This window comes from Neomonachus schauinslandi, chromosome 9 (assembly GCF_002201575.2).
Source record: "Neomonachus schauinslandi chromosome 9, ASM220157v2, whole genome shotgun sequence".
Classification (NCBI taxonomy): domain Eukaryota; kingdom Metazoa; phylum Chordata; class Mammalia; order Carnivora; family Phocidae; genus Neomonachus; species Neomonachus schauinslandi.
The window spans coordinates 15,136,601-15,160,486 of NC_058411.1; the positions used below are offsets into that span (position 1 = coordinate 15,136,601).

At 36.5% G+C, this 23,886-nt stretch overlaps 1 protein-coding gene across 3 annotated transcripts in view; it reads left to right on the forward strand.

Annotated features, from left to right (window-relative positions):
- Positions 1-23,886, forward strand: part of GALC (galactosylceramidase) — a 62,828-nt gene that overhangs the window by 24,529 nt on the left and 14,413 nt on the right. For all 3 annotated transcript variants that reach the window (XM_021679619.1, XM_021679620.1, XM_044918429.1), the window contains 6 exons: positions 4,206-4,361; positions 7,099-7,223; positions 9,140-9,267; positions 18,765-18,854; positions 19,665-19,751; positions 22,069-22,219. In XM_021679619.1, coding sequence (XP_021535294.1) covers positions 4,206-4,361; positions 7,099-7,223; positions 9,140-9,267; positions 18,765-18,854; positions 19,665-19,751; positions 22,069-22,219 — 737 coding nt within the window. The remainder of the gene's footprint in view (positions 1-4,205; positions 4,362-7,098; positions 7,224-9,139; positions 9,268-18,764; positions 18,855-19,664; positions 19,752-22,068; positions 22,220-23,886) is intronic.

The following is a 23,886-nucleotide window of genomic DNA, read 5'->3' on the forward strand; positions in this document are numbered from 1 at the left end:
CTTTCTAGAAGACCCAGTTATGCATTTTGGATCTTGTTTGCATATTGCCTTTGTTCTCTATTTCTCTCAAACCATTGCTATTATTTCTGTTTGATTCTCTATACTTTTATCCTTGCTAGCCTCTATTTTCCTTATTGTGTTTTCCACAATGTCTGTTCTATCTTGTGTTTCTTTTTCCTGTCTTCATTTCTAAAATGTATTTTTTATAATAATTCTATAATTCTCTCATTTTAGTTTCCTATACCTCTGTTGTCTAATAATCTCATCTCCTTAAAACTTTTTTTAACAAAGTATAGCATACATACATACACATACCAGCATGCATACATAAAGGTATGTAAATCATAAGAATATGGCATAATGAATTGTCACAAAGTGAACATACCTGCATCACCACCACCCAGGTTAAGAAATAGAAAATTATCAGTATCTGAGCAGCTATTCCCTTGGAAATCTTTCCAATCATTTGCCCCTCCTCTGGTGCCAAAGGCAACTACTAATGTTAGCCCTAACATCATAGACTAATTTTGCCTGTTTGAAAACTTTATTTAGAGGGCATGTGATGTGATGAGCACTGGGTGTTATATGCAACTGATGAACTACTGAACTCTACATCTGAAACTAATGATGTACTATATGTTGGCTAATTGATTTTAAATAAAAAAAACTTTATTTAAATGGCATCTTAGAGGGGCACCTGGGTGTCTCAGTCAGTTGAGCATCTGCCTTCGACTCAGGTCATGATCGCAGGGTCCTGGGATGGAGCCCTGCCTCAGGCTCCCTGCTTAGCGGGGAGTCTGATTCTCTTTCTCCCTCTGCCTCTCCCCCTGGCTTGTGCTCTCTCTTGCTCACTCTCCCTCTCTCAAATAAATAAATAAAATCTTAAAAAAAAAAAATAAATGACATCTTAGAGTATCTATTAATTTGGTCAACATCGTATTTTTGAGGTTAACTCATATTGCCAGGTATAGACATGGTTCATTTTAATTCCTGTTTTGCATTCAGTTGTAGGAATAAGTCACAATTTATCCATCTGTTCTTTGTTAATGGTCATTTGGATGGTTTCCAAATTCAGGTTATTGTGGTATATTGAGATTTTGTTCAGGAGTTCTTCATTTCTCTGGCTGCCCCCTCCATGGGAAGCGTAGATCTCCCTGCCCCCTTCATGTTGTACTTGGCCTGCACTGTGGAAACTCTTGTTTTGCAGTCATAGTGCGTTCTGGGGTCTGCTCCTTCTGGGCCCCATTCTCCCTCCTGCCTGAATGTTGTCTCTCCCTCCTGCTGAGTGTTCCTGCCTTAATCAGTGTGGATTCTCGTCAAGCAGCTTATCTCATAGTGAGGCTCTACCATTCCAGATAGGATTGTTGGCTGCCTGTTTCTGAAATTGTGAAGAGTTTAAACCCGTATTGTCCAATATGGTTGCTGCTAGCCACGGTTAGCTAGGGGACACTTGAAATGTGACTAGTCTGAATTTAGGTGTGTTTTAAGTGTAAAGTAGACACTGGATTTTAAAGGTTTGGTATTTAAAAAATGTAAAATGTTATTAATTTTTTACGTTAACTACATGTTGAATGATAATATTTTGGATACACTGGGTTAAGCAAAGTATATCAGGAAAATTTCCCTTTTGCTTTGTTTAAATGCAGCTACTACAAAATTTAAAATTATACACATATTGCTCACCTCATTATTTCTGTTGGTTTAAACTGTCAACAGTATTGTGTTTGGATCTCTTAGTTATCTGTAACTTTAAAAGAGATACTTTTTCAGATTATAAAAATAATTTATGACTATAGAAAATTTGGAAAACGTAGAAACCTTGTAAAGATAGACTTAGAACTTACTCAGAATCCTAACATCTGGAGATATTAGTAACACAATAGCATATTACTTCCCAGGCTTTTACTTTTTTTTTTTTTTTATGATTTATTTATTTGTTTTAGAGAGAGAGCACGGCAGGGCAGAGGGAGAGGGAGAGAGAGTCTCCAGCTGACTCGGAGCTGAGTGCAGAGCCCCTTGTGGGGCTCGATCCCATGACCCTGAGATCAAGATCACAACCTGAGCTGAAACCAAGAGTTGATGCTTAACTGACTGTGCCACTCAGGTGCCCCCAGGCTTTTACTTTTTCTACAAGTATATATATATATATATTTTTTAAAGATTTTATTTATTTGACAGAGAGAGACACAGCGAGAGAGGGAACACAAGCAGGGGGAGTGGGAGAGGGAGAAGCAGGCTTCCCGCCGAGCAGGGAGCCCGATGCGGGGCTCGATCCCAGGACCCTGGGATCATGACCTGAGCTGAAGGCAGACACTTAATGACTGAGCCACCCAGGCGCCCCAGTCTACAAGTATATTTTGACAAGAGATACACCAAGTATACATTTGGCTGAGTAACAATGGGTTGAGTCTTTTTTTTTTTTAATTAAATTTTTTTTTTTTTTTAAGATTTTATTTATTTGCGAGAGAGAGAATGAGAGATAGAGAGCATGAGAGGGAGGAGGGTCAGAGGGAGAAGCAGACTCCCTGCTGAGCAGGGAGCCCGACGCGGGACTCGATCCCGGGACTCCGGGATCATGACCTGAGCCGAAGGCAGTCACTCAACCAACTGAGCCACCCAGGTGCCCTGGGTTGAGTCTTAATATTAGTGGCTGTATATCATGATCATAGAATGAAGTTTTGGGGTATTTTAGTTCTGGGATATTTTAGATTCATTCTTATGAAACTAAAATGTAAAAATTTGTTAAAATTGTTACAAAGATTAGTAACAGACTTCATGTGTTGGGCATTGTAGTGCCAGAATAATAATTTCTTAACCCTGTTAGGTGCTAGCTTGCTCTTGAGGTCTCTGTAAGTATAATGTATGTTTACACTACTGAATCAGATGCCTGTTTTTAGCAGAGTTCAGTGATGCTGCAACATCTTGCTGGTACCTGATTTTTCTCAAATACTTCTTTTTATGTCCTCTATTATCTGTTTCATGTTCTTTTCTTCCTCCTGAAATCCTGAAATGCCAAATTGATGCTGTGCCCTAATTCATCTTCATGAGGTAGAATGAATTCCCAAATAGGACTTTTTCTTGAAAGATTCATGACCTAAATGGAATTAAATAACTACAAACCAAAACAGGTCTTCATTTTTTTAACATAATGAATACTGCGACACCAAACTGTGGAAAGGTTAGAATTATGATATAATCCGGTCCCCATTATTCTGCTTGTATTTTTATTAAATTTTCTGTAAATAATTGTTGTCCTAGAAAGTAGACACTCATGTCCCTAAAGTTACTTAGCTAATGTGCTCTCTTGTTCTTGTGTTAACTGTCCATCTATTTTCTATTTCACATTTGAAATTTCTTAATTGTTTTTATTCAGTAATCAGTAACTTCCAAAATCATCATTAAGGCAATATTTTACTCAGAATAATAAATATACATTTATACTTTGACTGACTTTTCTTAAATAATGGAGTAAGGGAGGGGTTCTCAACCTCTGTACTTTTGATATTTTCACTGGCTAATTCTTTGTGGTGAGGACCTGCCCAGTGCATTGTTGGACGACAGTAGCAAGTCCTGCTTGGCCCCGCCTTCTCCACCAGACAGAATCACCAGGGTTAAGAACCACCACTGCTTTGGGATGATAATTTGTAGTTTACTCAAGGAAGTTTCTTCTTTTTATTCAAGAAATAACTCTCTGGGTTTTTGTTGTTGACTTTTTGTTTTTGCCTGGGAATAAATACCCAGCTGTCTTTCTCTCTCTCTACTTAGGGGTGGGTATATAATAGACTCATTAGTCTTATTTTTGGCTTTCTTCATACTCCTTTCTTCTGTTCTGAGCTCTCAACTTCCTCTGCGAAGTCTGAATACTCTCTCCATCTCATTCATCTCCTGGAGTGTTCTAGGCTGTGGCCTCCTCTGCTATCTCTGTCAACGTGCTTCCATCCATTTTATGGTTTCTAGAAACAACTCTCCCATCCACTGGTGATCTTCCTTCCTATTCTGTGTGTGGGTATAGGCTTATCACATTTTATGGGCATCCTTAGACACAAGAATGGGAAGCAGAAGCTTCTAGTTGGTATGACATCTACCCACAAGCTGCCCATTGTTTTAAAATAGAAAACACTGGTGAAGACATGTTTTTATTCACTCAACAAATAGAAATAAGTGGCGTGTTCTGCCTTTTCCCATTTCCACCCTTTCTTTTCTAGAGCTCATTATCCTGGGACCCACATAGTAAAGGATGCGAAGCTGACTAAGAAGAAGCTTTGGTCTTCTGAAGATTTTAGCACTGTAAATAGTGATGTGGGTGCAGGCTGCTTGGGCCGCATATTGAATCAGAATTATATCAATGGCTACATGACTGCGTAAGTTATTGAAAACCTTTAAAGGTTTTTATTTTGAAAAATTTCAGAAACACAATAAGAAAAAAGTACAATTGGCTTCCATATTCTCTCAGTCTAGATTCGATGACTGTAAATATTTTGCCTTATTAGCTTCATCTGTACCTACATCTACACCTAAGCTTATCTATTTTTTTATATTTGAATATCATCTATATTGAATAAAGTCAGGCTTATTGAGATATAATTTATTTATAGTAAAATTTATGCAGTTCTGTGATTTTTGATAAGTTATGTATACCTTTTAATGAACAGTTATAAATTATAGATGTCATAATACTTCACCCTTAAATATTTTAGCATGTGTTACCAAAACAAAGGATATTCTCCTACATGAGCTACTCAGGTGCCCCAGAACACAACTCTTTTTTATTTCTCAGGGAAGCATTTCTTAAATGCTCTGAGAAGCTTTAACTGTAATTAGATTCAAATTTGCTTTCTAAAACAATAATAAATAGAACAAAAGTAAGCCAATACTTTTATTTGTGATGTTAATGTGAGCTGATATATTCTTTTTATAGCTTTTGCTCTTTTTCTTTTCTTTTTAAAAGAAAAGATGCTTATCATGGAGAGTTTGGTTCTAGGAACTTAATTTGGTGTTAAGAGTAATGCATGCTCATGACAGAGAATTTAGTAACTGCATATAAGTACAAAGAAGGATACAAGATCACCCATATTTTTGCCATCTAGAGGTAACCATCCTTAAATATGTTGGTGTATGTCCTCCCATTTATGTTTATATGTATAAAATTTTAATGTAGAGATAAGATCATACTATATAATGTTTAGTAAAGAAGGTGCTTTTCACTCAACAAGGCATTATGAACTTCTTTCCATATTTAAGCATGCTTCTATTTCATAATTTTTAATGCTTATGTATATTCTGTTACGTAGAACATGGTTTCCCAAACTTGCCTTGTCTCAAGAAGCACCCGAGACAGTTGTTATATTGATTCCTAGATTTGCTGAATCATAATCTCTCCAGAAGACTTTGGAGACTCTGTCGGTGTCATCAGTACCCCAGCTGACTCTGATGCCCCACAAGTTTGGGAAGCATTGATGTAGAAAATAGACCTCATTGAATGTTCTTCTCTTCCAGAAATGGAAGTTGTTTCTATTTTAAGTTAACAGCTTTGTACACATTGAAGTGATCATTGTATGCAGATATCTTTGTACACATCTATAATTATTTCCTTAGGGTATATTCTTAGAAGGGGAATAAATATCTGGGTCAGAGGTATATAGATTTTTTAAAAAAGATTTTATTTATTTATCTGACAGAGAGACAGAGAGGGAACACCAGCAGGGGGAGTGGGTGAGGGAGAAGCAGGCAGAGGTATATAGATTTTAAAGACTTTTGTGTATATCACAAAATGCTCGTCGGGTAGTTTTTGGTTTGAACATCAATCCCTAGCCAGAAAAGATACTGTGCATCTTGTAATTCAGGGGTAAAATCATGGGAACTCTTAAAGTTTTCACTGGTAGTAAGGATTTTTGAAAGTTGGACCTATTATTTCTACTTTGTGTTGACAGAATTAGAAGGCTTTGATTTCCTAAGAAAGTCATTTTATGATGAGTGAGGACTTGGTAAGAAAAAATGAAATTCTGTGGGTAAGCTCTGGGTTTTTTATTGTTGTTATTGTTTTTTTTGTTGTTTTGTTTTTAACAATTTTATTTATTTTTTTAAGATTTTATTTATTTGTCAGAGAGAGAGAGAGAGAGCACAAGCAGAGGGAGCGTCAGGCAGAGGGAGAAGCAGGCTCCCTGCTGAGCAAGGAGCCCAATGCGGGACCGATCCCAGGACCCTGGGAGCATGACCTGAGCCGAAGGCAGATGCTTAACCGACTGAGCCATCTAGGCATCCCTGTTATTTTTTTTGAGCTGTGAGAAACCCAGCAGTACCAGGGGCCAGAGCTTCCCTTTTCCCCTTGGATTTTCCTGAAAACCACAGAGTCACTATTTCAGGGTTCAGTACCAGCTGTAGGATTCTGAAAGAATGGGCCAAAATGCAGACCAGCAAGCTGACCCACTAGTACTTGCAGATGAGACAGAATCATTGCAGTTTTAGACCCCAAACCTTGTTCTAGACACTTTACAGGCATTAGTACAGTGACTCCTCACAGCAATCACGTGAGCTAGGTACAGTTATTATCCTCGTTTTACAGATGAGGAAACTGAGGTCCAGAGAGGTTAAGTGGTGGAATCATGATTTGAACCCAGGCAGTCTGACTCTTAAAGAGTTCTCAATTGTAAAACTTTGCAGCAGCTCAGAGTCAAGTTCATAAAATTATGTCATGAAACTGGGACGTTAAGAAGGCCAACTGTCAAAGGGAAAGCAGGTATGGATAAAGCCTTTATTTGTATTTGACTCATATCTGTGACATGTCTGGTACTGGTAGGGCATGATTCTTCTTCTGGCTATACCACCGTTAAGCAAAAATTATATACCCCATATACATTTGTGTTTTTTAATTATGCAATTCACCATCAAAAATAACTAGATGGATCCAGCGCTGGAGTTTTCAAATGTGAATGAACTTAGGTGACTTACATTTTCTTGTTTTGGGTGGTCATTTTTTGGTCCTTCACATATATTTATATAAATTCTAATAAAGTTTTTTTTTTACTACAGTCTTCTAGACATTTACATTTTGATCACAAGCTGTTTTGGCATTTCTCTTTTATCAAACCAACGTTTTAGCACAATTGCTTGGAATTTGGTGGCTAGTTATTATGAACAGTTGCCTTATGGACGATGTGGATTGATGACTGCTCAGGAGCCATGGAGTGGGCACTATGTAGTAGAGTCTCCTATCTGGGTATCAGGTATGGTTCACATTCCATCTCTCATGCCTCAGATTTCTCTTTAGGAGAAAAAGCAGAAAACAGAAGGGATTACACAAATTTGTGTGTGTGTGTGTGCGCGTGCGCACGCATGTATGTGCGTGTCGTGTGTAAGTTCTAAGTTTGTGTCTCTGTTGTAAGCAGGATTTGCCATACTGTTGTATAAGAGCCTTTTGGATTACTAGACTACTTTTTGTATTCCATTCTTGGTTATCCTAAGACCAGGCTCTTAGAAAAGAAAAGGAAAGGGAGGAGAAAGGAGGGAAAAGGATTATCATCTGGTGATGGAAACAAATACATGAAATAGTTGATAAATGTATAATTATAAATTATGATAATTGCTAATAAAATGTATTTGTAAAGATTATTACAATTCAAGAGTATCTAAAGTCTTAAAACTAGTCTTGGAGATGTTTTATTGTTTTATATTAGTATAGTTATGTTGATGAGAATAGAGTGCTAACAAAATCAAATGAATTATTAAATGAATAAGTAAATGTAAAAGCTATGTGAGATATTGTGGCTTTATACTGTTGAGTATTGTTACAGATAATTTTAAGAAAAATGGAAAATCATGACTGTCACGCACATAAAAATGAACATATGTTAAAGATTTTATACTACTCGTGGTAAGTGGGAACCAGGCAGATGAATCAATTCAAAGGAAAAGTCAAAACAGTATACGTTTATTTAGAATAAAAGAATTTGAGATAAATTGCAAATGGAGACAGGTTGGGTTTCCCATAGCATGGAAGATAGGAAATCAATTAAGTCCTTACCAGATAGGAGATAATTTACACATCCATCAGTTACCTATAATTTACAGAGTTTCAAAATAGTTTAAAGACAATCGAGAGGGCTGTAGGAACAAAATTTTTGTTACACTATCAGTTTTTAGTCACAAGGGACATTGAGATCATGCGGACAGTGGATGAGACTGTACCACTTTTTCATGAATAATGTAACCATACTAAAAATAAATATAATTTAAACAGAATAAAAATCCTATTGTCAAATAATATTCAAGTTCTTTCTATAATTTTTGGTAAAAAATTAAACATTTATGATCATTTTGTTTTAACATCATAATTACAGTCTTTTAAAAAAATCCATTTCTTCAAAGGCAGGATGCTTTCCTAGGAGAATTCTGAGTATGAACATAGTGAAGTTTTCATTTTAAACCTTTATTTTGGGGATTTTATTTTTTATTTGATGTGTTTTCCTCAGAGAGATTTGTAGTCATGATGTTAGTCATGAAATTATGACATTATTCTAAACTCTAAATTGTACTTTCAAAAATGTATTTGTATGTCCTCGTGGGTTAACCACTTAAATGTTTTAATCATTGGTCCCGTGTTATCTAGGTTAACTACTCTTCTAATATTGTTGCTGTGTTTTGGGGGTAGGATGGGACATGGAATATTGCTCAGTACATTTTCAGGGCCAGCTTTGGAGGTACCCAATAAACATATATTCTGCAAATAAAACTTGTTCGAAACCATAAAACTTAATTTTTGATATGCAATATTAACTATTTTTTAGTCTTATTTTTTGCAGTTATATTAGGATGGGTTAAATAGAGAGGCGCAAAAGTTCAGAAGAGATAACTTTATCTTACTCTTGGGGAAAAAAAAACCCTTTATACTCTTGAATTAATAGTGTGGTTCATTTATCTTTAGCAATAATTCTAACTACAGTTATTCTTACTACAATTGTACCATTTAACTGAACTAATTATTCAAAAGTTGAAACACGAGGTTGGCAAGTATTTGTATCTAAAATAGAAAACAGCTTGTTAGGTTCGATCAGACTCAAGCCAGTAGACAGCTTTATTTTTTAATTTTTTAAAGAAACCCTTCCATCACTATTTTATTGGATCTTTCTCTGCTTTTCTATAGCTCATACAACTCAGTTTACTCAACCAGGTTGGTATTACCTGAAGACAGTTGGTCACTTAGAGAAAGGAGGAAGCTACGTGGCTCTGACTGATGGCCTAGGTAACCTCACCATCATCGTTGAAACTATGGTAATTCTTTGTTGTTTTTTATGGAATTAACTCATTCTCTTAGTATTGGAAAAACAGTAGAAAACACAACTAAATACTTCCTTTTTAAAAAAACCCCAGCTTTACCAAAGTATAATTGACATAAACAACATGTAGGGGAGGAAGAAACTTCTTCCTATTAGGTTCAGAAGCTGAGGCCCCACAAATTAAACTGACAAAAAATCCCAGATTCACAGGAGAAAAGAAAAGTTTATTTGTGTAAGCAACATGCATACACGTGGGAGATGCCCAGTGATGAGTAACTCTGAGGGGTGGTTATAATTTGGGTTTAGTAGTAAGTAATGGAGAAAGGGGAGAAGGGCACTTAATGGAAAATAAATGACTTTTTGGGAAGATAAATGGGTTTTCAGGAGAACAAACAGGAATGATTGTGACACTGTGTGTCTGTCCTGGAGAGTGGTCTTTCCTTCTCCTTCAGGGCTGTAATTTACAGTCCTCTGTAGAAGGGATTTGGGGTAGGTTTTATTCCCATTTTTCCGTTCTGGGAGTAAATCCATTCTAAAGAGTAGATCCATTTGTGGCAGTCTTATTTTCCAGAACTTGCTGCTCTGAGTAAGCTAAGGGAAACTCAGAGAAGACTTCTTCCTGGCATCTTTTGAATCTCAAATACCTTCAACTTTAAATAATCTTTATACCAAAGTAGCCTATTTTTTGGTGGCATATTCTGATCCCCTTCAAACACATACTTAAAATGCACAATTTTACAACTTTTAATAGGTAAATCCTCAATAAACCATTGTCACAATCAAGATAGTGAATGTATCTATGGGCCCCCAAAAGAACACTCATGTCCCTTGTTAAATATTCCCTCTGTCCTACTCCTCCTCATATCCTGTGAGTTCCCTGATCATTATTTTTTGTCACTATAGATTAGTTTGCATTTTCTAGAGTTTTGTATCCATGGAATCAGTATGGAATCATAACAGTATGTACTGTTTTTTGTCTTGCTGCTTTCACTCAGGGTAATTATTCTGAGATTCATCCATGTTGTGATATACCTACTGCTAAGTTGTATTCCATTGTGAGGACATACCGTAGTTTGTTTATCTATGCACTTGTTGATGGATGTTTGGCTTGTTTCTACTTTCTGGCTGTTACGTGTAAAGCTATGAACATTTGTGCACAGATTTTATATGGGTATATATTTCTTTTCTCTTCGGTAAATACATAGAAATGGAATGGCTGGGTAATATGATACGCTTCTGTTTAGCTTTTTAGGAAGCTGCCAAACTGTTCTCCAAAGTGGTTGTGCTGTTTTAAATTTCCATCAGCAGCATAATTGGAGTTCCAGTTTTTCTTTATCATTATGAACACTTGCTGTGATCAGTTATAAAAAATTTTAGCTCTTAGTATGTATGATATAGTACTTTTTTTTTTTTATGATATAGTACTTTATTTTGGTTTTAGTTTGCATTTCCCTAATGACTGATGATGTTGAACTTTTAATGTGCTTGGGCTTCATGTATCTTCTTTGGTGAAGTGTGTGTTAAGTCTTTTGCCTATTTTTTGTTGGCTTTTTCTTATTGTTGGATTTTGAGAGTTCTTTACATATTACATATTCTGGGTCCAAGTCCTTTACAGATATGTGCTTTGTAAAGATAATTTCCCAGTCTGTAGCTTTTCATTTTGTTAACAGTGCCTTTGGAGGAGCAGGAGTTTTTAATTTTTATGAAGTCCAGTTTATTCATTTGTACTTTCATGGAACATGCTCTTGCTATGGTTTCTAAGAAGTTTTTGCCTGTGGGTATCCATCTGTTCTACCACCATTTGCTGGAAAGTCTATTTTTCCCATTGCGTTGCCTTTGCACTTTTGTAGAAAATCAGTTATCCATGTATATGTAGGATTATTTCTGGACTCTATTCTGTTTCTTTGACCTATTTATGTATCTTTACACCAATACTATGATTACTGTGTGCATGTGTTTATAAAACAATTCCTAGAAATAGGTAGTGTTAGCCCTTCAAGTTTGTTCTTTTTCAAAGTTGTTTTGGCTCTTCTAGGTCACTTGTAGTTCCATGTAAATTTTAGAATCAGCTTGTCAGTTTCACCCCCCCCAAAAAAGAGAAAAGCTTGCTCAGATTTTGATTGGGATTGCCTTGCATCTATAGATCAATTTAAGGAGAATTAATATTTGAACAACATCAAGTCTTCCAGCCCTTTAACAAGACATATCCTCAAGTTTATTTAGGTTTTAGTTTCTCTGAATAGTATTTTATAGTTTTCAGTGTACGGGTATTTCATATCTTTTACCAAATTTTGGCTAAGTATTTCACATTTTCAATTTTATTATAAATATTAGTTTTTAAATTTTTAATTCAAGTAGTACCTAGTACATAGTAATACAGTAGATTTTTGTATGAAGATCTTGTTTTCTGTAACATCACTAAACTCACTTATAGTTCCAGTAGCTTTTTTTGCGGATTCCATTGGATTTTCTTTGTAAATGATCAGCAAGTAGAAATAATTTTACATCCTCCTGACCAACAATTGTTATTGCCTGTGCCTTTGTTATAGCCATTTTGGAAGTGTGAAGTGGGATCTTATTTCAGTTTTGATTTGTATTTTCCTAGTGACTGAGGGTGTTGGGCATCCTTCATGTGTATATTGGCCATCTGGATTTCTTCTTTGGAGAAATGACCCTATAGACCCTTTGCCCATTTTTAAATTGAGATGTGTGTCTTTTTATTATTGAAATATAAGAGTTCTTCACATATTCTAGATAAAAGTTCCTTATCAGATATAGGACTTGTAGACATTTTCTCCCATTCTGTGGGTTGTTTTCCACTTCCTTTTTTATTTTTATTATTTTTTTAAAGACTTTTATTTATTTTTTTGACAGAGAGAGACACAGCGAGAGAGGGAACACAAGCAGGGGGGAGTGGGAGAGGGAGAAGCAGGCTTCCCGCAGAGCAGGGAGCCCGATGCGGGGCTCGATCCCAGGACCCTGGGATCATGACTTGAGCTGAAGGCAGACACTTAACGATTGAGCCACCCAGGCGCCCCTCCACTTCCTTTTTTAAAATTTAAACTTAACTTAAAAAAATTACAGTATAGTTGACATACAGCATTATATTAGTTGTTTTTCCCTTTTTAATGATGCCCTTTCAGGTACAAAAGTTTTAAATTTTGATGAAGTCGAATATATATATTTTTCTGGTGTTTTTGTGTCATATTTAAGAAATTATGCTTAATCCAAGGTCATGAAATTTATACCTATGCTTTCTTCTAAGAGTTTTATAGTTTTAGTTCTCACATTTAGGCCTTTGATCCATTTTATTTTTTTAATAGAGGGTTAGATATGTATCCAACTTCATCATTTACAGGTGGATATCATTTAATTGTTTCTGCACCATTTGTTGACTGTTCATTCCTTATTGAATTGTCTTGGCTCCCTTGTTGAAAATCAATTGGCAATAAATGTGAGGGTTTTTTCTGGACTCTCAATTCTGTTGCATTGACCTATAGATCTATCCTTACGGGAGCATTATGCTGTCTTAATTACTATAGCTCTATAATATGTTCTGAAGTTAGGAAGCATGAGTCCTCCAACTTTGTTAGTTTTCAACACTGTGTGGCTATTAGGGGTCCCTTGCATTTCCATAGAAATTTTAGGATCAGTTTGTCAATTTCTGCAATGAGGCCAGTTTGGATTTTGACAGAGATTACATTTAATCTGTAGATCATTTGGGTAGTATTGCCATTATAACAATATTAAATTTTCCAGTGCGTGAGCATGGATACCTTTTCATATATTTACATTTTTACTTCTTTTAAAGGTGTTTATAGTTTGCAGGGTATAAGTCATGCACTTCTTTTTGTTACAGTTATTATTTCTGAGTATTATTTTGGTGTAACTGTAAGTGAATTGTGTTCTTAATATCATTTTCAGATTTTTCATTGCTAGTGTATAGAAATACAATTGATTTTTACATATTGATCTTGTATCCCACAAGCTTTCTGTACTTCTTTCTTAGTTCTAATAGTTTTTTAATTGCTTCTTAGAGGATTTTCTATATACAAGATTATGTCATCTGCAAATAGAGATAGTTTGCTTCTTTCTTTTCAATGTAGATATCTTTCATTTTTTTCCTTAATTGTCCTTTAGTAATATTGAATAGAAATGGTGAGAATGTATATTCTTATCCTGTACCTGATCTTAGGGGAAACACTTCCAGTCTTAAGTGTAATGTTAGTTGTGGTTTTTTGGTAAATATTTTTTATAAGGTTAAAGAACTTCCCTTCTATTCCTAGTTTGTGGAGTGCTTTTATTATGAAAGGGTATTGGATTTTATCAAATCCTTTCTGGATCTATTGAGGTGATCATGTGGTTTTTGTTTTTTATTTTATTGATATGGTGTATTACATTGATGGAATTTTGTCTGCTAAACTAGCTTTGCATTTCTGGGATAAATTCCACTTCATCATCATGTATAATCTTCCTGTTTGTTGCTGGATTTGATTTGCTAGTATTTTGTTGAGGATTTTTGTGTCCAAATTCATAGGAAATACTGGTATGTAGTTTTCTTGTAATATCTTTGTTTTTTTTTAGATTTTATTTTATTTAAATTCAGTTAGCCAACATATAGTACATCATTAGTTTTGATATAGTGTTCAATGATTCATTAGTTGCATATAACACCCAGTGCTCATCACATCACGTGCCTATCACCAGTTACCAGTTACCCCATCCCCCCACCCACCTTCCTTTTTGCAACCCTCAGTTTGTTTCCCAGAGTCAAGAGTCTCTCATGGTTTGTCTCCCTCTCTGATTTCTGCCCATTCAGTTTTCCCTCCCTTCCCCTATTGTCCTCTGCACTATTACTTATATTCCACATATGAGTGAAATCATATGATAATTATCTTTCTCTGATTTCTCTGACTTATTTCACTCAATAAATAAATAAATAAATAATAAATAAATAAAATAAATAAACTCATAAACTGAGTTGGGAAATGTTCCTTCCTCTTATGTTGTTTAAGATAAGTTGTGAAGGATTGGTATTAATTCTTTATTATGTGTGGTAGAATTCATCAGTGAAGCTATCTGATTTTGCAGTTTCCCTGCAAGAAAGTTTTGGTTTACGGACTCAATCTCTTCTTATAGGTCTATTCGGGTTTTATGTTACTTTTTGAGTCAGCTTTGGTAGTTTGTGTTTTTCAGAGAATTTGTCTCTTTTACCTATGTTACCTAATTTGTTTGCATGTGTTTGTGATAGTATTCCCTTACATATTGCCTTTTAACTTCTGTAAGGTTGGTAGAAATGTTCCTCTTTCATTCCTGATTTTAGTAATTTGTCTTTCCTTTTTTTCTTGGTTAGAAAACCTAAAGGTTTGTCAATTTTGGTCATCTTTTCAAATAAACAACTTTTGTTGATTTTTCTCTGTTTTCTTCTTTATTTCAGTAATTTCCACTCTAATCTTTATTCCTTTCTGTTAACTTTGAGTTTAGTTTGCTCTTTAAAGATTGTAGGTAGAAGAAGCTTATTTTTTGAGGTATTTCTTTCTTTAAATTTTTTATTTAAATTCAATTTAGTTAATATATAGTGTATTATTCGCTTCAGGAGTAGAATTTAGTGATTCATCTGTTGCATATAACACCCAGTGCTCATTACATCAAGTGCCCTCCTAGATGCCCATCACGCAGTTACCCCATCCCCCTCTCCCTTTGCCTGCCACTTCCCCTGCTTGTGCTGTCTGTCAAATAAATAAAATCTTAAAAAAAAAAGAAACGTTTTTCCTATATAGCTCTATTCTCTTTCCCCCTTTTTGTTGTTATTATATTTATCAAACCTCTATCTACTGTAAGCCTAATGAGACCTGTTTTAATTACAGCTTAATATATAATTTCAAGTCTTTTAAAAAATTTGAGAGAATAAAGGAGAGAATTATATGTTTATAATATTTATGTTAATCTTACCATTTTTGATTGTTTTTATTTATTCCTGTGGATTTGAGTTATTGTCTGGTAGCATTTCCTTATTCTACTAGTTTTTTCCTCACCTGGCTACTTTGTGCTGTTGTTGGCAGTTACAGCACATTTCTATATTTTGTAAGCCCAACAGTATGACTATATACATAGTATTTTATGCAGTTGCTTTTAAAAATCAGTTTATGGGAAGAAAGAAGAAATAGGCATTTTTACTGTCTTTTATAATTACATAATTATCTTTGCCTATACTTTTTGTTTGTGGATTTGAATTACGGGGTGTGATCCTTTACTTTTAGCTTGAAATTCTTATTTTAATATTTTATGAAAGTTGTGTCTGGTATCAACACATTCTTTCAGTTTTTGTTTATGTGGAAATGTATTTTGCCTTCATTTTGTGGAAGATAATTTTGCTGGATATAGGATTCTTGATTGACAGTGGGTTTTTTTTTTTTTTTTTGAGCATTTTGAATGTGTTACTTTTTGTTGTTTCTGATGATGAATCAACTTTTAATCTTACTGAAGTTCCCTTGTTTCTCTCTTAGTAACACCTCTGATTTAGGAACACAGGGTGATGGGTGGAGGTTGGGGACTCCAGTGTTCTCAGTATTCCAAGGTGAATCCATGAATAGGAGATGGGCAGAGCAAGGGAGCCCTCAGCTCCCTTGCTGCTAATTAGCCTTGGACTCAAATATCTGAGGGGGTGGGTGGTGAGAAATGCTGAAATCCTGCTTCTCCCAGTAAACTACTGTAGCCTTCAGCTGCGAGTTGGGAGGAGGGAGCCCTGTGTTTTTGGCTGCACCTACTTGGCACGCAGTTTCTTCTGCTTGGCTAAGAGAGACAGGGGATGGATAGATCGTGGTGTAAATGCCACAGGCTCTTGCTCTTTTTACTGAGTTTTTGTACATTTTCTTGAATAAATGTTTATTTGTTGCATGGCCTTAGGATCATTGCCATTTTTTTAAAAGATTATTTATTTATTTGAGACCCAGAGAGAGGATGTTGGGGGAGGAACAGAGGGGTAGGGATAGGGATAGAGAAAGAATCTCAGGCAGACTCTGCGTCGAGTGTGGAGCCCAGTGTGGGGACTTGATCTCAGGACCCTGAGATCATGACCTGAACCAAAACCAAGAGTTGGTTGCCTAACTGACTGAGCCACCAAGGCACCCTAGGTCATTTCCATTTTTAAAAAATATTTTTCACCAGTTTTGAGGGGCACAGCTTCATGGAGCTCCTCATATCATCATCTAGCTTTAGTTTTTTTAGATGTGGTTTCCTTTGAACATATTTAAATACCCGATTGAATGTGTTTTGTCTAGTAAGTCTAATATGTGGCAAGTAATGCCTGAGCTTCGTCAGACATGGTTTCTGTTGACTGCTTTTATTCCTGTGTATGGGCCACTCTCCTGTTTTGTTGTTGTTGTTGTTTGTTTTGTTTTGCAAATCTCATAATTATTTGTTGAAAACTAGACATATTACATAATGTATTGTGGCAGCTCTGGAGGTCAGATTTCTCCCGTCTAGCATTTGTGGTTGTTACTCTTTATTGTTGTTGCTCTTTATTTGCTTAGTGACTTTCCTGAGCAAATTCTGTACTTTGTCAGCTTTATTATATGTAGCCACTGAAGCCTCTGCTTAGTTACCTTAGTGGTCAGCTCATGACTGTACAGAGGTTTCCTTATGTTTGGAACTGGCAAGTCTCCTGGCCTTGGCCGATGGGCTGTGTGCATGGGCTCCGTGTCAGTGCTCAAGTAGGCAGGGCACAACCTGGTAGTAGCTTTACTTTATGTTTGAGCAAAGCTTCAAGGTCGACCTGAATTTCCCAGTACAGCCATCGGGCCTATTTGGGTTATCCATATCTTCTTCAGTGAACTTTGGGTTTTTGTGTCTTTTTTTTTTTTTTTAGAGTGGGGTTGATGGGAATGGGACAGAGGGAGAGGGAGAATCCCAAGTAGGTGCCATACCCAGTGTGGAGCCTGATATGGGGCTCAGTCTCACAACCCTGAGATCGTGACCTGAGCTGAAATCAAGAATCAGATGCATAACTGATTGAGCCACCCAGGTGCCCCTGGTTTTTGTGTCTTTCAAGAATTTTTTCTGTTTCATTCAAGTTGTTCCATTTCTGGACATAAAGTTATTGGTGTTATTCCCTATTATTCCACTAAATATCTCTGTAATTTGTACTGATGTCACCTTTCTTACTGTTGACAATGGCAAGTTGTGTTTTCTTTCTTCTAGCCTGATTTCCTGATTAGTCTAGCTAGAAGTTTATCAATGTTATTGATCTTCTCAAAGAATCAGCTTGTGGTTTCTTGATTATTCTCTCATTTTTCTCAGTTTTGTTTAATTGATTTCTTCTTTGATCTTTATTGTTTTCATTCTGCTTACTTTGGTTTTAAATTTGCTCTTCTTGTCTTACTCTCTCCAGGTGGAAGCTGAAGTCTCACATCCTTCTTCTCTAATCGGTGTTCAGTGCTATAAATTTGCTCCTAAATACTGCTTTCGTGGCATCCCACAAATTGTACATTGTATTTTTATTTTGATACAACTCAAAATTCTTTCTCATTTCCCTTTTTATTTCTATTTTTTCTTTGAGCCATGGATTATTTAGAAACTTGTTATTTAGTTTCTAAATATTTTGGAATTTTTCTAGAGGTTTTTCTATTATTTATCTCTGATTTAATTATCTTGTGGTCAGAGGACATACATTGTGTGATTTGAATCTTTTTGAATGTATTGAAAGTTCTTTTATGGCTAAGAATATAGTGTTCCTTGGTGAATGTTGCTTGTGCACTTGAAAAGAATGTGCATCTGCTGTTGCTGGGTGAGGTGATCTATAGATGTGAATCCAGGCAAGCTATGTGGTAGCATTGTGCAAATCGCCTCTGTCCTTGTTGATTTTCTGTCTAGTTGTACATCATTTACTGAGGATAAAGTATTGGAATCCCTAACTACAATTGTAATTTTTTTAGTGTCCACGAAGCCTGGCCCAGAACCTTTCGCTTAAGTGCTCTGGGATCTTTGTATCCCCTGAAGTAGGGATTATGGCTCATAATTCTTTTGATCCCAGTCAATAGTAGTGACTATTTAGTAAAAAATGATGTTGTCAATGTGAGAACTATTTGTTATATGTACTTACTGACTAGTTGAATATGAAGGTTATATTTAGATTGAGATGCCTTTTCAGTGAAAACATACAAGCATTTGCATTTTATTTGATGTGTTTTACTTGGAAAAGAATTATAATATAAAAATTAATCTGTGTGCCACAAAATGACTCTGTAGGTTAGTCATGAATTCAGTTTAATTCAGTCAAAATGCCATTGAACTTTACTTTGACTAGGCAACCACAGTAGACTTTCAATGCAGGTTATATTAGGAAAAAAGTCTTTAAAAATTTGAAATAAACTCTTATTTGTCACCTAATATGTGCCATTTCTGTTAATCTTGGGGCATTAAATGTTTAATTTTCTTTTCCTAAGGTGGCTTGTATATCATTTGGATAACTTACATGATTTTTTTTTCTCCTAGAGCCATAAACATTCTAAGTGTATACGGCCATTTCTGCCTTACTTCAATGTGTCACATCAGTTTGCTACCTTTGTTCTTAAAGGTTCTTTTGTAAGTAAATATGTGGGACTTTTATTTTGGTTTTCATTTGAGAAGTTATATATTTTGTCACAGACTAGCAGTTTATAAGTGAAGACTTCTATTAGGAGCTATAAAGTATTTGCATATAAAGGGATATAGGCACTGGTGTCTTCTAAATGCTGACTGGTCTTAGTCAAACAGTACAGAAGCCACTAGGAGGCAAAACTGTGTGGCTAAAACTCTCCTGGGCTTTGAAGAACACTTAACAAAAGTCAGTTTGTAACAAAGGTGTTCTTGTTGGTAGAAGAAGCATCAGATATGTAGTCTAGGGAACTTTCAAGCATTTATCTTTTCAGTACTCTGTACAGAAAAACCAACAACATAAAAAGACACCAGATTCTTGCTTTTTCTACCTATTGTTAGTTTTGAACACAGAAAATACAGTGCCTTTTCTGACTACTAATTTCTACTACTAATTTCTGACTGCAGTGCCTTTTCTGATTACTAATTGCATAAAAATTGTTTTTTAATACTAGAAAATTCCTAAAATGTGTTTTACACAGGTACAGTAGTGAGTATTTTTGAAGCAAAGGCACTAAAATCAATCTTTTTAAACATTTGCCAAAAGTCTGTGGCATTTATAGGAAATAAAATATTTGCTTGAACAATATCTTCCTACTTTCAGAATGTTACTATTTAAGATTTGAGGTGGGTCTTTTGGCAACTAGGAATAGACTGCACATTATCAATGGTTCATTCTTGCTGGTACTAATGTTGGAAATCCTCAGAGGATATGATGAACCACTCAACTATGACTTTTTTTGTGTGTTTTCTCCTCAGAGTGAAATACCAGAGCTACAGGTGTGGTATACGAAGCTTGGAAAACCATCTACGAGATTTCTTTTTAAACAACTGGATTCTCTATGGGTAGTTTTAAAATAAATTCCTATATTTTGAGCATTGCAGATAGTAAAAGAGACAGACATTTGATTAATGAATTAATAGTTTTTAATTTTATAATTGATTTTATGACTGAAGTATAATAGAGCTAAAGTTGTCCCCAGCTGTTGTTTTTTTAAAATAGAAATCTTCCTGAAGGCATAATAGAAGTGTGTGTGTTTATAGGTGTGTTTGCTCTTAGCATTTAGTTTGTTGGCTTGCCCTTGCCCTTGGCTGCCCAAGTCAGAAAATTGAGTTTCATCTGAGACTGTCTTTCCCGCCCACCCTATCTTTGTATACCCGCATTGGTCAAGTCCAGAGCATTCTATCATTTCTCTTAGACATTCCTTATTCTCCATTCCCACTGCTACTGCTTATTTCAGTTCCTTATTATCTCTCTCCTGGATTTTGGAAACTACTTCCTGTTTTTCCAGCCTCTAATGTGACTCTCTCTGGCCACCCATTACACTGCTACTAGAATGATGTGTCTAAAATGCAGATCTGAGTTTTGTCAATCCATTGCTCAAAGTCCCTCAGTGATTTTTCCTGTGAATTCACATCCCTTAGCATAGCACACGACCCTCGTTACCACCTCATGAGGTAAAAGACTGCTTTCATTTCTCGATGCATGTTCTTCTACTAATGTGGCCTGTCCTCACAGACCAAACTTCTTGTCTTTTTCAGAGCATGGCATGTCACTTTATTCATCTCTGTGACTTTGCACTTGCTTCTTCCTTCTCCTAGAATGCCTTCTCTTCATCTCTTTGTTGTTCTTCAAGACTCAGCTCAGGTGCTGCTTCCTGTGAAGCTTTCCCCACCAGTCCTAGCTCATAGCCATCTAGGAGTAGGTGCTTACCTAGTTAAGCATTTTCCCCACTACACTGGGCACCTTGAGGATTGGGGCCCTGCCTTCTTTAGCTTTTTACCCCAGGTCCCTGCTATCACACTTAGCACATGGTAGTTCCTCAGGAAACGTTTCAAAGAATGTGAATTGGTCCAAGTGAACACATTACTTCACCTAATTGACACAAATCTACTTTTCCTGGAAATTATTAATGTTCTGTGAATCAACTAGTCACTATCAGTGATTGAACACCATTTCTGTATTAAATTCTAAAAAAAGAGCAGTCTGCTTTTTGCACAACAAATTGCTAGAAATAGCACATTAAAATCAATTTTCCCCATAAGGAATATATCATTTGGGGTATTACCTGAGCCAGAATATGGTGCTACGTATTTCATAGATCTGACCAATAATTTATTATTAAAGCAAAGATATGGTATAAGCCCCTTGAATTCAAAGTAGAAAAAAAACTGCTCAAATTTCCTAAAATGGGCATACATCTAATGCCTACATTAATTATGCAGAGGATTCTAGTGTCTTCAGAGGTCTACATGTAGCATAGAACAGCTGTGATATAGGGAGTGTTTCTATAGAGAAGGTCATGCACTGAGCAAAGCACTTTATAAACAGTATGTTGTTTAATCCTTGCAACAGCCCTAGGAGGTATGTATTTTTCCCCCTCATTTTGTGGCGAAGTGGCTTAAAAAGATGAAGCTGCCAAAAGCATAAATGTGACATAAACCTAACTTGCTAATTGAAATATATATTGAACATGTCAGAAGTAGGACCTTTTTTTTCTTTTTCTTTTTCTTTTTTTTTTTTTTAAGATTTTATTTATTTGCGAGAGAGAGAATGAGAGACAGAGAGCATGAGAGGGAGGAGGGTCAGAGGGAGAAGCAGACTCCCTGCTGAGCAGGGAGCCCGATGTGGGACTCGATCCCGGGACTCCAGGATCATGACCTGAGCCGAAGTCAGTCGCTTAACCAACTGAGCCACCCAGGCGCCCAGACCTTTTTTTTTCTTAATAGTAAAAGGTTTTCTGTGATTAACAGCTGAGTCATCAGTGAGATTTTATGGATTTTTCTCCCTTAGTAAAGTCCTAAAAAGTAAATAAGCAGATCTCTTATTTATGTGTATTGAATATAAACAGGCTCTGAGGAGCTTACAGTGTAATGGCAAAGAATAGACAAATAGAAATTTTGGTGTCATCTAGTCCTCCTTCCCTCCACAGAGGGAAATTCTTTTAAAATCCTATCTACAAAGTATAATTTTATAAAGTCTTCTAAATAAGGAAAAAGACCCCCAAGGCCTTGATTTTGGGTGTGGCCTTCATGAGTGGTTATGAAGTTTTAGCAGAAGTGAGTCTGGCTTTTCTTTAAGTTGATTTTTCAAGAAGTTGATTTTGCCCAGATGCTATGAGCCAAAGCACCTGGCTTTGACCTCCGCATTTTCGTTTTCCAGCTTCTCGACAGCAGTGGCACCTTCACCCTGGAGCTGCAGGAGGACGAGCTCTTCACGCTCACCACTCTCACAACCGGGGGCAAGGGCAGCTACCCACTGCCTCCAAAGTCCCAGCCCTTCCCACGAATTTATAAAGATGATTTCGATGTTGGTAAGTTTTGTTTGTTTTTACTAAAACTTAGTGTGGTTTCCATTTCCAGCAGTAGTGGGTAGATTTCTACCTGTCAGACGGGTGTGTGATGGAACACCTGTAAAGTGTAGCTCTGACGTCCACATGGAAACTGAGACCTCATTTTGGTATTTCCTCAAGGAGACTCTCAGCTTGAGAGCCCTGTATTTTTCAGCGCCAGAAAAAACATAGAAGTCATTGTCAGAATGAAAGCTATTGGTTTTGGTGAAGCTTAAGGTTTGTGACCCTGCCACTGCCCTGTTACCCACATTCACGAAAGCCATTCCTGGTTTCCTCCATGAGTGTGGAGGTCAAGGTCCTTCACTTTCTGCAGGGCTAGTGGACTGCGTGCTGAGGGCAGTTATGCTCCCCTTGGGTACTTCACCTCATTATCTACCCGGGCATTTTATACTTGCACTCTCCTGGTTTTCTAGGAAGATCTGTCCTAAAGCTGCAGAAAAGCTTTTGATTTTAGGTAATGTAGGAAAACTGCTTGAAAAGTTGGAAGGCACCGTCCTTGTGGGTATAACCCCAGATCACTCAGTACGTGCCAGAACTTGTTGACCAGGAGACGTACAGCTTCTGGATCTCACAGACAGGGTCAGATGGCCCTCTTCTTTGCTCCTCAAATCCGCAGCTGTAGGAGAGAAGCAGGGAGGGGGACTGCCATTGAGAGCACTCTTGAACCTCCTGTCTGCAGGGCTGCTCTTTCCAGCATGGCTGGTTGGAGACTCCTGCTACCCCCTCCCAGTCACCCTCACGGTTGCAGGGTCTCCGCTCCCTTTCCCCAGAAGGGATATCTTGGTTAATTGCAGTACAAGGCCCTTTGGACTGTGTACTGGAGTCCTCTCGGTTATTTGCATAACACGGACAACAGGGACCCTCAGGGGGGCTCTGTGCTTTGTTTTCTTGCGATTCTCTAAAGTGGCCTCTTAGATGAATCCATGAATTATGCCACCAGGAATGTCTTTGCAATCTGTTGCTCACTTCGGTGTTGGCAAAGGTAATTCCTCTTGTCTTCAGTAAAGGAGTCTGTGTGGGATATGGCCTAGTTAACAAGAGGGAAGTTCCCCCAATACCAGAATTACTTATTCTATGACCTGAAAACTGAAAGGCAATTCTAAACCTTCAAATCTAAAGTATAATACTTCATTGACTACAAAATAAACTAAAAACTCTAAGTCAGGCTGTAGCACTCCTTTACGTGGTTCTTAATTTCTCAAATGATGAACATGAAAACACTTAGAAAAGCATGAAGTGTGAAATTAGGTGTAAGATTATGACTAAAATTGCTCTTCTATAGCCTTTGTCATTCTAAGACTGTGATTTAATTTAATAAAACTAAAAGAAAAGATTGATAGATAGCTTAGGCCCAACTGCTTTTGCTTCATTTTAGAAATAGAAGAAAATTTGTAATTTGTAAATTCTATAGTTGATATAGTGAGGCTTTTCTAATCCTCTGTCAGCTGATGCCTGTGACCAGGGATGTTGAACCTCGTTTGGCAGATACTAGAAATAACAAAACTATCTCTTATTGAGCCCTGGCTAGGTGCTGGTTTATGTACACACTTTACATGCGTTCTTTTATTTAATTCTCTTGTCCTCATGCCCACTTAGAAAGGAGGGTACTTGAGACACAGGGTAGTTAA